General features: G+C 40.2%; 1 protein-coding gene across 1 annotated transcript in view; it reads right to left on the bottom strand.

Moving 5' to 3' along the window:
• Positions 1-449: 449 nt before the first annotated feature.
• NMBR (neuromedin B receptor) overlaps positions 450-16999 on the bottom strand; it is a 513059-nt gene continuing 496509 nt past the window's right edge. Inside the window, exon 3 of the mRNA XM_077486740.1 lies at positions 450-3189. Coding sequence (XP_077342866.1) covers positions 2791-3189 — 399 coding nt within the window. The 3' untranslated portion in view covers positions 450-2790. The remainder of the gene's footprint in view (positions 3190-16999) is intronic.

Below are 16999 nucleotides of genomic sequence, written 5' to 3'. Positions count from 1 at the left end.
AGCTGCAAGCTCTAGTAACCCTAAAACAGCAGCAATATAACAGTAAACTTGAACTCTGATCTGGACAGCCCACTTCAAGTAAAATTCTAATTTCTTTCAAATTTTTACCATCTAACTTACTTAACTAATTATAAACTGGTCTGCTGATGTATTACTGATACTTGTCAGTTGGGGGATAAAAACCTTTTATGCATCATTAGCTTCAATTGGGTTTTTCACAGACTTGGGATAAATATATCATCACAAAACACCTCAGACTGGCACTTTTGTTAACCACTCAGCTGTACATCGCTGTGAAGAACCGTCTGGAGGGGCTAGGTTGTCGTCTTCTTTACCCACTCTCTGATTGAATAACCTTCCAGAAATATGCTCAGGCCATCTGAAGTTCTAGGAGGTGAATCAGAATCCATACCTTCAGAACCCTCTGCACCCCCCCCCCCCCCCCCCCATCGGTGACTGTACAATTCAGCCTTTAATAGTAGAGCCCCTGTGCCTTTTCTCAGTTTTCATTCACCTCCCACAAAATCATCTGACATGGTGTCAGCACAGGTGCAGGGGAACAGTTCAGGCACATTAGACAGCAGAAAGCTGTTTGCAATTCTAGCCACTTTACCAAAAAAACAACATCTGTATGTTTGGGGTTGACCTTTAGGAGGGAATTGGAAAATATCTGTGTAGATCTTAACCATACCAGATCCAGAATTGATCGGCTGGAACAAGCTAATTCCAGTATGACACATCATATAGATGCAATTGCAAAGGCTCAGTCCTTGTTGCAGCAGAGTTTTATTATTAACCGGTTGGTACTGGATGATTTAGAAAACAGCAACCGGTGGAATAATGTAAAAATAAGGGGCATTTCAGAGTCGGTCTCAACCAGCGATTTGAAAGTGAAAGTGACTGCTATAATCAACATCTATCTGGGGAAACCTGTAACTATGGATTTAGAACTAGATAAGATCCAAAAAAACACTGATCCCCCATTAACAAGCCTACTAAAACAAGTGATGTTCTCTGTCAAACTTAATTTTACAAAGAAAAGGAGCTTCTTATGGGACATACCTGGGAGAGGGGTACCATGGAAATCAAAGGATTGAAGATTACCATCCTACCAGCTCTTTCTCAGAGAACATTATTTATGTGAAACTGTATTAAACCCTGCCTAGAGTTAATCAAAGCAAAGGGGAGTACAATAAATGGGGCCTCCATTTCATTTGTTAATAAGAGTTCATATCTCAACTTTTCACTTGCACTGTCCCTTGCAGTTACCTTCTGTATTCCAGCTACTAATGGTTTAACCTATTTCCCTACCAGACTGGCTGCAGATGAATGTGCCAGATTTTCTACAGCAGAGGGACCAGAATCACTCTAGACCATGTGTTGCACATTAGAAGTAGTCAATCCTGCTCCCTAGGATCAACATGAAGTGGTGGTAAGCATATATGCACAATAAATGCCAAAGCTAAAGCAATTTTTTGTCCCTGATGTTCCCCTATGATTTCTGAAGGGGCTCCTTGTATCTACCTAGGAAAATAGGGGTGAGTGGTAAGTATGAATAAGAGAAGGAAAATGTATCCTCACTATCAGAAATAGTTTGTATATGTGTTTAAGGGTAACCACCAGAAGAAGGGATTTTTTTTTCTTTTACCAAAAGCAATCTTGGTGTTTTTTTTAAGGAGTGGATGTCCAAGACAGAGGGGCTAATTTATTCTTTTTGAGACAGCATGTATTAAAAAATGTAGGTTGTTTGCATGCTGCTATGATCCCAGGAAAAATTATATGTGTATATTAACTCATACTCCACTATAATGGATCGCTCACATCTCAACACACAACACACTCTCATAGATTGTGTATAAAAATATATATATAAATCAAATGGTGTCGCACTCCTATATATTTGTATACAAAATCATTCCTTTAAGTGGCCTAAATGGTTCTATCCTTGAAACATAATATCATACATAAAATGTGAAAATCAAACATCCAAGACATAAATCATACAAACGTGAAAAAATTTGAAAAACCCCAAAATTTGTCCTTTATGTGAATCATGAAAAACAAATACAGTGAAGCCCTCACTATTCCCAAAGTTAATATAATGGGTTATTTTAAGGATGGCAAGGGCCTACAATATTTTCAATTATAACAGATGATCATTTTTCAGTTACTCTGATCTAAGTATATTACCTAAACTGTATAACTTCAGACCCAGGTACATGTTGTACATTCATGCTTGTGCCAGAAATGTTCCTATGCAATCACGGATGTGCAGAATTCAACCTGTGTAAGCAGCGTACTACAATTCACAAGACAATTTACTTACACACACTTGCAATAAGTAATATTGAGTACTCCATATTCATTTGTCAGCAATATCATGATGATAAACACGTTGAGTATTATTAAAATTTATTAAGCACTACACATAGTTGAACTTATTTATAATTTACAATGGATTTAACTCATGTTTTTTTTACTTAATAGTTAACTATAATGAACACATTTTTTTACAGCTTGTATTATTCAATGTATACAGTACGCACAGCAGTCTTTAAGAACCAAGGAACACATTTTTTTGCTTTTTTAATATTATAGATCACTTTTAAAATGGGCATTTTACATGAAATAAGTATGGACAAATTGGAATGTATTTTTTTTGAAGGTCCATTCTAATTTCTTCACAAACATAAGAAGCTGCACACATTTTCATTTTACAACCCCAGCTCCATTGCAACAGTTTGAACTTTCAATTAATTGGAGTAAAGATTTTCTTTTTTTACAAAATGATCACAAGGATACCTCCTGACGACTTTGGCCATTGAGAAGTGTAGTACTAGTTACTGTATTCTTAACATTGCTCTTTATAGAGGTCATGCGAACAGCAGATGAATTGAGTAGATAACTAGTTGATCTCTCATGACGTCTCTTTCTCCGACAACAAAGTTGACTGTTGAAATGTCTCCTAAAGCTTTCACTCAGCAGATAGAGTGCAAAAGGGTTGACACAAGAATTCGAAAAACTCAAGACACGTGCTACCAATGTAATAATCATATGTCCCAAAGACGGATCAATTTCATTATAGTTGAAGGAACGGTACATATATAACACATGGTTTGGGAACCAGCAGAGAGCAAAGCAGCCAACAAATACAAGGACAATTTTTGCAAGACGCTTTCTTGTTTCCATCTGTAAACAAAAAAAGGAGTTCAACAAAGTTAGTTTATTCAACAATTTATTTTTCAGCAATACATGATTATGCTATTATGCCAATTAATTTAGTGAATGTTTTCCAATACCACATAACACTGGCTAAAAAAACTTTTGTATAACCATGGGCAAGATTACATAATTGGATTATTATAATATAGAGAAGGGTAAAATGATGTTGAAAAAATTTATTTATGTTCAATAAAAAATGTATACTCTACTTTCATGTGTTTAACCACTTTAATACTGGGCACTTTTACCCCCTTCATGCCCAGGCCACTTTTCAGCTTTCAGTGCTGTTGCACTTTGAATTACAACTTCGCATGCAACACTGTACCCAAATGAAATTTTTATAATTTTTTTGGTGGTATTTAATCACCTCTGGGTTTTTTATTTTTTGCTACAAAAAAAATGAAAATTTTGAAGAAAAAAAATTTCCTGTCAGAAAATGTTGTAAATAAGTAATTTTTCTCCTTCACTGATGTGCGCTGATGAGGCTGAACTGATGGGCACTGATAAGGTGGCACTGAAGGTCACTGATGAGGTGGCCCTGATGAGGAGGCAGTAATATGCAGCACTGATGGGCACTGATAGGAGGCACTTATGAGCAATGATAGGAACTACTTATGATCAGGCACCAATGGGCACTGAAAGGCAGCAATGAATGGCATTTTTGGTGGGCACTGATTGGCACTTCTGATGGGCACGAAGTTGGATCACTAATGATTAGCATCACCAGTGGGCACTGACTGGCATTAATGCAGGGCACTGTTGGGGCTGCACAGATAATCAGGGCACTGATGATCAGTGTCCTGATTATCTGTACAGGTCTCCCCTGTGAAGAGATGCTGCCGATTGGCTCTCCTCTCCTCACACTCTGTCAGTGGGTAAAGAGCCATGTCATTCACTCTTTACTGAGATGGGGTTGCGCCATGTCCCAGGGACACAGCGCGCCCATGATTGCCACACAGCAGAGACGAGGGAGGTGAAAATTTAAAATTTTGTTTATTGGGTTGTTAACCACCGCAGCCCCGGAAGGATCTACCCCCTTAATGACCAGGCCATTTTTTTTGCAATACGGCACTGCGTCGCTTTAACTGACAATTGTGAGGTCGTGCGACATTGTACCCAAACAAAATTGATGTTCTTTTTTTCTCACAATTAGAGCTTTCATTTGGTGGTATTTGATCATCTCTGTGGTTTTTATTTTTTCACTATAAACAAAATAAGACTTAAACTTATAAAAAAATTTAAAATGTTTTTTTTCCTATAAAACATATCCAAAAAAAACAAAAACAAATTTCTTCATCAGTTTAGGCCAATATGTATTCTTCTATATATTTTTGGTAAAACAAAAATCGCAATACGTTTATATTGATTGGTTTTGTGCAAAAGTTATAGCATCTACAAAATAGGGGATATATTTATGCCATTTTTATTATTTATATATTTATACTAGTAATGGTGGTGATCAGCAATTTTTAGCGGGACTGCGACACAGGGCAATAGAGGGCAAAGAGGCCACCAGTCATACAAAGCAGAAACCACAGGAAATCAGTGATTTAAAAAATGCATCTTTATTTTCTCTTATATTAAAAGCTGAGGGAAAAAGGTAGTGATGCCCCAGCAAGAATAGGGGAAAAAGTTTCTGCCCGGAGTTCATCTTTTGAATAATTATTTTATATGATTTACAAAAATCAACTTTTATAAATTTACTTTGAGTTTTTTTTTTAAAGTATATTTAGCGGTAGAGGATTGTACTGTGATAGTCATTGATTAATGAAGAAAGTTTGACTAACCTAAGTTAATAAAGATTCAAGCTTTCAGTACCTCCCTCCTCTCTTCCCTATACTATATGTATATATATATATATATATATATATATATATATATATATATATATATATACACACACACACACACACAGTATCTCACCAGAGTGAGTACACCCCTCACATTTTTGTAAATAATTTATTATATCTTTTCATGGGACAACACTAAAGAAATTACATTTTGCTACAATGTAAATTAGTGAGTGTACAGCTTGTATAACAGTGTACATTTGCTGCCCCCTCAGAATAACTCAGCACACAACCATTAATGTCTAAACCATTGGCAACAAAAGTGAGTTAGTGTTACAAGGTCTCAGGTGTGAATGGGGAGCAGATGTGTTAAATTTGGTGTTATCGCGCTCACTCTCTCATACTGGACACTGGAAGTTACACATGGCACCACGTGGGAAAGAACTCTCTGAGGATCGGAAAAAAAATAATTGTTGCTCTACATAAAGAAGGCCTAGGCTATAAAAAGATTGCCAAGACTCTGAAACTGAGCTGCAGCATGGTGGCCAAGACCATGCAGCGTTTTAACAGGACAGGTTCCACTCAGAACAGGAGGATGCCCAAGAAGACCAAAAAAGAGTGCACATGCTCATCATCATATCCAGACGTTGTCTTTGGAAAATAGATGAAAATAAATAGGAGTGTTACCAGCATTGTTGAAGATCATACACCGCACACTGCATCAAATTGGTCTGTATGGCTGCTGTCCCAGAAGAAAGTACTTTTAAAGATGATGCACAAGAAAGCCCCCAGTTTGCCGAAAACAAGCAGACGAAGGACATGGATTACTGAAACCATGTCCTGTGATCTGATGAGACCAAGATAAACTTATTTGGTTCAGACTGTGTGAAGTGTGTGGCAGCCCCCAGATGAGGAGCACAAAGTCAAGTGTGTCTTACCTACAGTCAAGCATGGTGGAGGGAGTTTCATGGTTTGGGGCTGCATGAGTGCTGCCAGACCGGTACTGGGGTGCTACAATTCATTAAGGGAACCATGAATGCCAACATGTACTGTGACATACTGAAGGAGAGCATGATCCCCTCCCTTTGGAGACTGGGCGGCGGGGCAGTATTCCAACATGATACAACCTCAAACACACCTCCAAGATGACCACTGACTTGCTAAAGAAGCTGAGGGCAAAGGTGAAGGACTAGCCAAGCATGTCTTCAGACCTAAACCCTATTGAGCATCTGTGGGGCATCCTCAAACAGAAGGTGGAGGAGCGCAAGGTTTCTAACATCCACCAGCTCCGTGATGTCGTCATGGAGGAGTGAAAGAGGACTCCAGTGTTAACCTGTGAAGCTCTGGTGAACTCCATGCCCAATAGGATTGAGGCAGTGCTGGAAAATAATGGTGGCAACACAAAATATTGACACTTTGGGCCCAATTTGAACATTTTCACTCGGGTATACTCACTTTTGTTGGCAGTGGTTTAGACATTAATATCTGTGTGTTGAGTTGTTTTGAGGGGACAGCAAATGTACACTGTTATACAAGCTGTACACTCACTGCTTTACATTGTAGCAAAGTGTCATTTCTTCAGTGATGTCACATGAAAAGATATAATAAAACATTTACAAAAATGTGAGGAGTTTACTGACTTTTGTGAGATACTGATATATATATTTATTATGTATATATAATGGCATCCCAGTCTTAGTCGTCAGGGTTCAATGCTGGGCTATAACAGCTTCAAGGTTTAGGAGTGTGTCTATAGGAATGTTTGACCATTCTTCCAGAAGTGCATTTGTGAGGTCAGGTACTGATGTAGATGAGAAAGCCTGGCTCTCTGCTCTAACTTATCCCAATGTGTTCTATGGGGTTGAGGTCAGGACTCTGTGCAGACCAGTCAAGTTCCTCCACCCCAAACTCGCTCATCCATGTCTATGCACCTTGTTTGTGCACTGGTGCGCAAGTCATGTTAGAACAGGAAAGGGCCATCCCCAAACCGTTCCCATAAAGTTGGGAGTATGAAATTGTCCAAAAGATCTAGGTAATGTTGACGTCTTAAGAGTTCCCTTCACTGGAACAAAGGGGCCAAGTCCAACCCCTGAAAATCAACCCCACACCACAATCCCCCCTCCATCAAATGATTTGGATCAGTGCACAAATCAAGGTTCAAAAAGAAATGGATGAGTGAGTTTGGGGTGGAGGAACTTGACTAGCCTGACCTCAATTTGATAGAACACCTTTGGGATGAATTCGAGTGGAGACTGTGAGCCAGGCCTTCTCGTCCAACACCAGTGCCTGACCTCACAAATGTGCTTCTGGAAAAATGGTCAAACATTCCCATAGACACACTCCTAAACCTTGTGGACAGCCTTCCCAGAAGAGCTGTTATAGCTGCAAAGGGTGGGCCAACTCAATATTGAACCCTATGGACCAAGAATGGGATGCCATTAAAGTTCATGTGTGTGTAAAGGCAGGGATCCCAATTCTTTTGGCAATATAGTGTATATACACTTACCCACCACTTTATTAGGTAGACCTGTTAATTTGCTTGGTAACACAAATTGCTAATAAGCCAATCACATGGGAGCAATTCAATGCATTTAGGCATCTAGTGAAGATGACTTGCTGAAGTTCCCCATCAGAATGGGGTAGATATACAGATATAGATAGATGGATAGAGATATAGAGAGATAGAGATAAAGAAAAGATATATATATATATATATATATATATATATATATATATATATATATATATATATATATTATGTATGTATATACACAGTAATCAAAAACCATATTAAATGCATGCAGAACTACAATAAAAAAAATAATAAATGGACAGTTATTTTGCAGACAAAAAGTATATTTATTATTTTTTCAGGTAGGAACCGGCAAAGCATTGCATCAATGGTTACAGCATCACGGATACAATGTCAGATTCCTGCAGACAATTTCCATAGCTTTCTGGCTGTACCTCTGCATGCTCTGTCAGTTTAAAAGTTGCGAGGCTTGTGAATGAACTATGAGCACACTCATCAGCACCCTTGCACTTCATTGTGACCCACAAGCCATCTGCTGTAGACTTGTAGTTCTCTCATTTATGGATTTCTTTGAATGAATAATGTGGCTGTGTGGGCAAAGCACATTTAAATGTGACAGCCGGTACAGGAAGACACCCGGTGTCATGGGGTGAGGTTGGGATTTGCATTTTACATTGTTTTTAAACTTTTCAAAATATGGTATTTCCACCTTCTAAAAACTGCAACTCTGGGACACATTTATTGAAGCACCTCTAAGACCCCTTTCACATGGGGCAAACTTTGTTCTAAACAGCAGGTGGTCCACTCACAGATGCCCTGCTGATCAGAGCAGAGTGGGCAGATGACAGATCCGTGTCCGTTTAGTTTATGCAAAACAGACACAGACAGTCATAAAAAAAGTCCTTTCTGCTCTATGAGTGGCCGGGTGTAAATGGACTCCGCTGTCTGTTTACACCAGACTGCCTCCTATCAGATCTGCCTACAAGGAGGAGAACTGATCCCTTTATGGTTCTTTTTCAGACTGCATTGAATGGGAGGTAGGTGGGTATAAATGGACATAAGTCTGTTTACACCTGCCAGTCTTTGTGGATGAATGGACTTTCTAAATCAAGCCTGCATGAAAAATTGACAGGTGGACCTGTCCAGAACGGTCATGTGAAAGGAGCCCTACAGCCCAACTTTGGACAAATGAAAAAATCCCTTTAAATGATGCTGGACCTGCATTGCAAGGGTTAATTGCTTGTTTATGTCTAGGGGCACAATAAAATCAGACATATTTACCTGATTCTCAGCGCCTTCCTGCAGCCAGAGTGGTCCCTGAAGCGATGTAGGGTCCTTACATCATCAAGATCAGAGAATGTGAGGATGCCAAGGGACATTCCACTACTAGACTGTGTGGGAGCACCCCCAGCTGGGGGAATGGAGGATCATGTAAGTAAAACAGTTTTTTCCTCTCCACTGGACAAAATTAGCTATTAACTCGGTGTGGGCAAAACTCCACTGTAAGGGATAATTTTTTATCTGCCCAGAGTTGAGCTTTAAAGAGGAAGTAAACCCTTATGGGTTTACTTCCTCTTTGATTCCCTGCAAAGGTAAAACATAATGGACTACTATGCATCTCATAGTAGCCCATTATGTGTCACTTACCTGACACAGGAGCCAGCGAAGTCACCGCTGTCCCCTGTAGTCCGGAGCATCCATCTTCTCGGTGGGTCTCGCTGCTCCGGCGCTGTCATTCGACAGAGCCACGATGACGTCACTCCCGCGCAGGTGCACGGGAGCCGCCATTGGTGGCATATCGCCGTTAACTGCGGCACGCTCAGTGCGCCTGCGCACCGCTGTCTACGGCGCATGCGCCATAGACAGCGGTGCCTGTCTTTCGGGCAAATATCTCCTAAACCGTGTAGGTTTAGGAGATATTACTTGGACCTACAGGTAAGCCTTAATCTAGGCTTACCTGTAGGTCAAAATGGTTTGTAAGGGTTTACAACCACTTTAAATGCTGCTAGAGCATGCATCCGAGTCAGCTGAAGAGAAGAATCTCCTCCCTCAATACGACTTTGGCCTAACAAAAGATCTGACTCATCCACGCATGAAACAGTCCGATGTGCGCAATAAGACCTGGTTCTATTGGCTTCAGTTCCCTTTTTTCGAGTGATGGTAAGTGCCTACTATCTGGTCAGACATAAAGCAGCTACCTCGTGTTTATATATTTTTTCAACTGAGATCTTTCATTTCCTAATATCATATATCTAACACCATATCCGTTTCTACCTCTATTATTAGCAATATTGCTTTCTATCCCTCAATGGTTTTCTCCCCTTCCTTCTACCCAAACAAGCATCTATAAACCACCCCTCTTAACACCACCCTACCTGACTACACCGACCCATGACTTTCTTGTCCCTTCCCCTTACCTTCATCTCTTTTTATACAGTAGATTAAAAAAGAGACATACTGTACAGTCGGTGAGAAAATCAGTTCCTAACACCTTGGGTGACTCATAATGCACATTCTCATATACAGAGTTGCCTTTTCTCAAATGATCTTTACAATAATAACCAGCATAGCCCCTTTTTCTTTTCACTTGAAACATTTAACATTGGATTTCCACGTAATGTATTCAGTTGCACAATTCTATATCTTGCTAATGACTATATGTTTACTGAAGAATAAAGAATGTAAAAAAAAACATCCATTTCTGAAAGCTAGTGTAAGTGATAGCAAGCTAATACAAAAATATGGATTAAAAGACAGTTGTAACAAAAAAAATGTACTACATGCCTTATGATTACCATCTAATAGAGCATTACTAATTGACACTTATGGAATATATTTTATTGACATTCATGAAAGAGCACAAAGAGACATATTAACAAGCCACCATTTTATAATGAGGTCATTAACATTGTCCTAAATATGAGAATACCATTATGGCAAGTACATACTCAAAAGAAAAAAGTATAATTAACTTTAATGCTTTATTGATTGGTGCAATAGGTGTAAAATCTTTTAAAACAAGTTAGTGCTTTTTGATGTGGTAAAAGTACTTTTTACTACAAAGTACACATTGGGGGTTATTTACTAAAGGAAAATCCACTTTGCACTGCAAGTGCACTTGGAAGTAAAGTTGCTGTAGATCCGAGGGGGACATGCGAGGAAAATAAAAAACAGCATTTTAGCTTGCACATGATTGGATAATAAAACCAGCAGAGCTTCCCCTCATTTCAGATCTACCCCTTAGATTTAGAGTGACTGCACCTCCAAGTGCACTTGCAGTGCAAAGTGGATTTGCCTTTTGTAAATAATCCCCATTGTCTTGAAATATTTAATAACACATACACTATGTTAATCATCATCATGATCTTTGCCATTTGCCTACAGAAAGCACACTTTTTAACTTGTCTGATATTTGATACTGATGTAGAACTGCATGAATCATCTCTCCGATTAGACACATTTTCCCATCACTTCCTATCACCAGAACAAAGATTAGGTTCTCTTGCAGATTACATTGTTGCTTTAGCCCCCTCACATCCAGGTTTACACTAAATGCGGGTTTGAAATTGTGCGAGTTCAGCTGAACTTGCATGATATCAAACCGGCAATGCAGTCTGACTTCAGAGGCGATTTGACAGACATCCGTGAGGATTCATGCACAGAGATTAAACCAATCCTCCTACAAGTTGTACCTGTTTATCTGCATTCTTCTCTTCTCTACAGCCATTCAAACTCCAGAATTAAAAAAGCTTGCCTGAGCTGTCAGAAAACAAGGGGCAAAGAGCTGAAATGACACACTGCAGAGGTCATTGAGGAGAGCTCTGAGAGCACTCCTGCTGTGTCTTTCATACAGCACACGGGAACAGAGCTGATGCTGTCAATCACAAGCTGTGTACCAAAGCTCCCTCCCTTGTCACCCTTTTTTTTCTCTTGGTGTCTGGAAAACCTGTCAGAAGTGATTCATGCTGATAGCACAGAAAGAGAGTCAAAGCATTGCGCTGTCAAACTATCAAGTAGCAGCTCACACAACAAATAGATAATTTTTGTTCAAAATAGGTAATTACATAAAGTGTAGTGCTAGAACTATCAATTTAGTGACCTAAACTGAATTAGTGTCAAAAGAGCAAATAAATAAATAAATAAATAAAAAATGAGTATGGTGAATATTCTATAATATCAAACGTATATTATACACAATTCATAATGATGTAGCTCCTGTAGTGAAACACTAAACCCACATATTGACATTAAGCTAAAACATAAGATAAATGGAAAGAATAAAAAATGTGCAGAAAGTCCCAAGTGATAAACCAAATGTTGAGAGTTGCTGAAAGATGAATAGACCACCAGATCCGAGGATGCAACGCCAGACAGAGGCTATTCAGACGAAACGCGTCGGAAGGACTCCATTGCCGCCACTTTTTTTCAAAGCTCTTGAAATTTGTTTTAAAATGTAAGTGTGATACTATTTTTTTAATAAATAATACTGGTTATATGGAATTACGCTATATGATTCTATCTCTTTATTCTACTTTCCCACGATTGGAATCTGACATTATTTACTGAAGAGGGACCTTTCAGAAATTTGGGGACGCAACGTCAGATGCTAGAGTTGTCTACCAATATTATACAGCGTGTATGACTTACAGAACGTATGTTCTTGGGGGTCCGAATTATTTAGTAAGCCTACATTTGCATGGGTGGTGGTGTCGTCACGTTGGTTGCTCTACATTGCATCCTCGGATCTGGTGGTCTAACAATATGGCAGAGGAGGCATTCTCTTTTTACATTTTTGTGTTGCATTTCCCTCCAAATCCATACCAGACCTGCTATGGATTTGTCACATAGGTGTGTACATAGGGTACAATAACAAAAAGTCACTAACATAAGAGTGTTTTCCTAGTGCTCTGCTTTAGCTGTATTCTTTTACTGTCTTTACCTCATTTAATGTCCATAAACCCCAGATTTAGGCAGTAAATTTATATTGCAATTAATTATCCTTCAGTCTTATGGTAAAGCTTGAGATTTCTTTTATTTTCACAGCTTTTAGACATTATCTCGCCTGCACTTCACAAACTATTTGCATAAACACTTTCCAGCTATTTCGATTTTTTCCAGTATAATCCTAATCTTGAACAGCATTCTATGTTTTTAATAATTATCCCACACCATGACAGTTAAGTGATTGAACTGCCTTTAGAGGAGCAAAACAAAACAGTACTGAACAAATGGATAATGAATAGGGTTTACAAATGAAATTTTCAGTTGATTGCTCTAAAAGAATACATTCAAAGGTTATTACTTTCTATTGTATTGCGTAGTTTGCTGTTAAGCAGTCATGACATTCCATTATTTGAACATTCAAGTAACAGTCATATAACCTTGATCAATGACATGGGTGGCAAAATGGTGTTATGATATCATTGTCATCATATATGTAATGTCTATATACAGATGCACCCATATACTCTAGGTTTCATTATAAACATACTACATGATAGACAATATGGTTTAAAATTTGCAGGCACTTGCTGTATTATTTTGGAGCACAAGACACATAGGAGTTGATTTTCTAAAGGCAAATAGTCTGTTTATTTTGCAAGGATATTTTCAATTTTCAGGGGAATTTTCACTTAGCTTGGTGAATGCAGGGGAAAAATTTCCCTCTGCAAGGAGTAGCCAACAACATGCAAGGAAAATAAAAAACAATGTGTTTTTCTGCATGTGACTGGATGACAGAAGTCGGCAGATCATCACCTTCTCAGGTTGCTATTGAATATCAAATTAAAAATATGTCTGTGTTTCTGGTCTCATGCATGGAATATTGTTCAGAAGCTGACAGAACCACTGTGGGAGAGAACACATTGACCTTCCTACTACACATGAGTTAAAAATGCGCTGCACCACATCTTTCATTTGTTTTCTTATTGTTTCCAGCAATATTGTGCTAGCTGCTGTTTTATTTGCTTTAGTTTTTTTTGCTTTTAGCAAAACAGATTTCTTCTTCTACTTCACATGAGTACATGGTCCTGAAGCAGATATAAGAAATATTTAACTATTCTTCTTCATAAAGTCTTTTTTTTTCTCTAAAAATAACAAACATGTTATACTTACCTGCTCTGTGTTGTGGTTTTGCACAGGGCAACCCAGATCCTTCTCCTCTCGGGTCCCTCTCCGGCTCTCCTAGCCCCCCCCCCCCCTCTTGTTTAGTGCCCTCACAGCAAGAAGCTCTGCTATGGGGGCATCTGAGCCGAGTCACAGCTCCTTGTGTCCATTCAGACATGGAGCTCCTGTTCAGCCCTGCCCCTTTTCTCTCCTCATTGGCTAACTGACTTTGATTAACAGCAGTGGGAGCTAATGACGCTGCTGCTGTGTTTCAGATAATCAGGAGGTGAGTCCCAGATGGCCGGGGCACTTGTAGACATCACTGGAGAGAGATGGGGCTCAGGTACATATTTGGGGGGTGCTGGGGCAGCTGCTGCACACAGAAGGTTTTTTTATCTTAATGTATAGAGTGCATTAAGATAAAAAAAAAATCTGACTTTACAACCACTTTAATGTCACTTGAGGGTTATACATACCTATCCTCTGTTGCTCTAAAATAAGTGAACTCTATACCAGTGGTCCCCAACCTTTTCGGCACCGGGGACCGGCTGCGTGGAAGAAAATTGTGCCAAACCCCGGCGAGGGACTGGGGGTGATGTACGCACACACGGGGGGGGGGGGGGTAAGCAAATTTTGACGGCAATTTATCAGGCAATAGCTGGTGTTCGGCTGTTGGTACTTCAGTCATCGTGGCACCATGGTTGGTATGGTGTCAGAACGATTGAAGCGCATTATTTTTTATATTACATTGTAATATAAATGAAATAGTTCAACTCACCATAATGCAGAATTAGTGGGAGCCCTGAGTGTGTCACTTTCCAAGTCGCCTGCCACCAGATAAGAAATGCCACTTGTCACGCTGCCTGCCACCAGTTGAGGAATGCCACTTGCCACGCTGCCTGCCACCAGTTGAGGAATGCCATTTGCCACATCACCTGCCTGTGCGACCAGATGAGGAATGTGCCACTTGCCACGTCACTTGCCTGTGCCATCAGATGAGGAAAGCCACTTGCCACGCTTGCCTGCCACCAGATGAGGAATGCCACTTGCCACGCTGCCTGCCACCAGTTGAGGAATGCCACTTGCCACATCATCTGCCTGTCACCAGTTGAGGAATGCTACTTGCCACATCACCCGCCAGTGCCACCAGATGAGGATTGTCACTGCATTGGTGACACTGGTTCAGTGGTCTTTCTTAAATGAGGGCAGGAGAGCAGAGATGCGGGGCGGGCAGTGAGAGATGATGTCATCTCTCTGCTCCCTGCCGCACCTCCGACATTCTGTATGCTGTGAGGGCGGAATAGCGGCAATGCTAGGCGGGCAGGAAGAGATGTCATCTCTCTGCTTCCCGCCGCACCGCCGACATTCCGCACGTTGTGAGGGCGGAAGAGCAGGGATGCTAGGCGGGCGGAGAGAGATGTCATCTCTGCTCGCCAGCCCGCTTCTCTTATTCGCCTGCCCGCTTTCCTCTCTATCCACCGGTGTCTTACAGTGTGCCGCGGCCCGGCTGCAAAGACGCTACGGCCCATTAGTGGGCCGCGGACCGGGGGTTGATGACCCCCGCTCTATACCATGGAGATCTCACATCTGCAAAATATCACAAGGAGATAAAATGTAGACACTTGTTTCTATTGGGTGGAATGCAAATGTTCCCAGGAATATAAAGGTTACATGATGGGAAACAAACAATTGCCAAAGCTTGGAAATCCCTGTCCTTAACCACTTAAGGACTGCCTCTTGTACATATATACGTCGTTATTTTGAAGAGGGATATCTCGGTAACGGCAGCAGCTGCTGCCACAGCCGAGATGTCCCTCTTTACATGAGGCGGTACTGTGTACGATAACGGCGGTTTTGCTGCAAGATCACCGTTATCAGCGGCGGTAGAGGTGCCACCCCCCCTCCCGCTGCTCTCCCGAGCCCTCCGGAGCCGTCAATAGCGGCGGAGGCGATCAGGTCCTTTCCTCGGTTGAGTATGGAGACGAGTGAGGCTAAGATGGCCCCAACTCGTCTCTATACCATAGAAGTGCAGAAGCAACGTCAACACGTCACTTCTGCCCATACCTCTTAAAGGTATATATTTTTTCAATGTATTTTTTTCAAATGACATTTTTTTTTTTTATTGCATTTAAGTCCAAATATGAGATCTGAGGACTTTTTGACCCCAGATCTCATATTTAAGAGGACCTGTCATGCTTTTTTCTATTACAAGGGATGTTTATATTCCTTGTAATAGGAATAAAAGTGATACATTTTTTTTTTAAGTGTAAAAATAAATAAAATCAAGTAAAATAAATAAGAAGAAAAAGTTTTAAAACATCCCGTCCCGACGACCTTGCGCACAGAAGCGAACGCATACGTGAGTAGCGCCCGCATATGAAAACAGCGGTCAAACCACACATGTGAGATATCACCGCGATCGGTAGAGCAAGAGCAATAATTCTAGCCCTAGACCTTTTAGAATTTTTTAAATGTTGCTTATGGAGATTTTTGAGGGTAAAAGTTTGACGCCATTCCACGAGTGGGCGCAATTTTGAAGCATGACATGTAAACGGCAAATCTGAAAAAGAGGCTCGGTCCTTAAGTGGTCCTTAAATGGTTAATAACTGCTGAAACTAAACAAAGACTAAATCAAGCAATGATCCATGCCAAAACAGAAGTTATAACTCAAGATAAAATATCCAACTTTGAAAATATATGGAATCCTTGAGTGACTCACTTTTTGCCTTCCAATTTTGCTTCCCTACTAAGACCTTGGTAATCTTGCTTCATACTTCCATTCTCTGCATTCATGGTATGTGTTTATTACCATGTGCTACCCCGGGAACCCAGACTACCTCTCTTTTATTATTCCCTATCTATTTTTTCTCCTACCTAAGACTATTTTTTCTTTTCTCTTCTTTTCCCCCCTATTCTCTCTCTCCTCTTCTAATTTACTCTTTACATAGGCGATGGGGGGGAGGGTCCAGAGATAGAGATAGTCAGTGTGGAGCATATTCCAGAGGGTAATATTAGGGGCATTAGTGGTAGGGTAACCACAGCACATAAACCCAAGGTAAATATAGTAGCAAGTCCTAGTTGTAATCTTGGAACACCAAAGAGGATAGTATGTGACCTGTCAAAATATATTAATGCATTAAAATGTTTGTTCACCAATGCCAGAAGTCTGCCAAGCAAAATAGGCGAGTTGGAAGCTCTGGTGCATCAGGAAAGCTATGATGTAATCAGTATTGCTGAAACTTGGCTTCATTCCTCACATGACTGGGCTATTAATATTCCTGGCTATGCACTCTTTCGGAAAGACAGAGTAAAAAGGAAAGGTGGATGGGTCTGTCTGTATGTGAGAAGT

The sequence above is a fragment of the Lithobates pipiens genome, unplaced genomic scaffold (assembly GCF_037356315.1).
Source record: "Lithobates pipiens isolate NorthernLeopardFrog02 unplaced genomic scaffold, aLitPip1_a1.2 Scaffold_18, whole genome shotgun sequence".
Lineage (NCBI taxonomy): Eukaryota > Metazoa > Chordata > Amphibia > Anura > Ranidae > Lithobates > Lithobates pipiens.
Note: the sequence above shows the minus strand (reverse complement) of the source record. Positions and strands in the feature narration are given on the sequence as shown.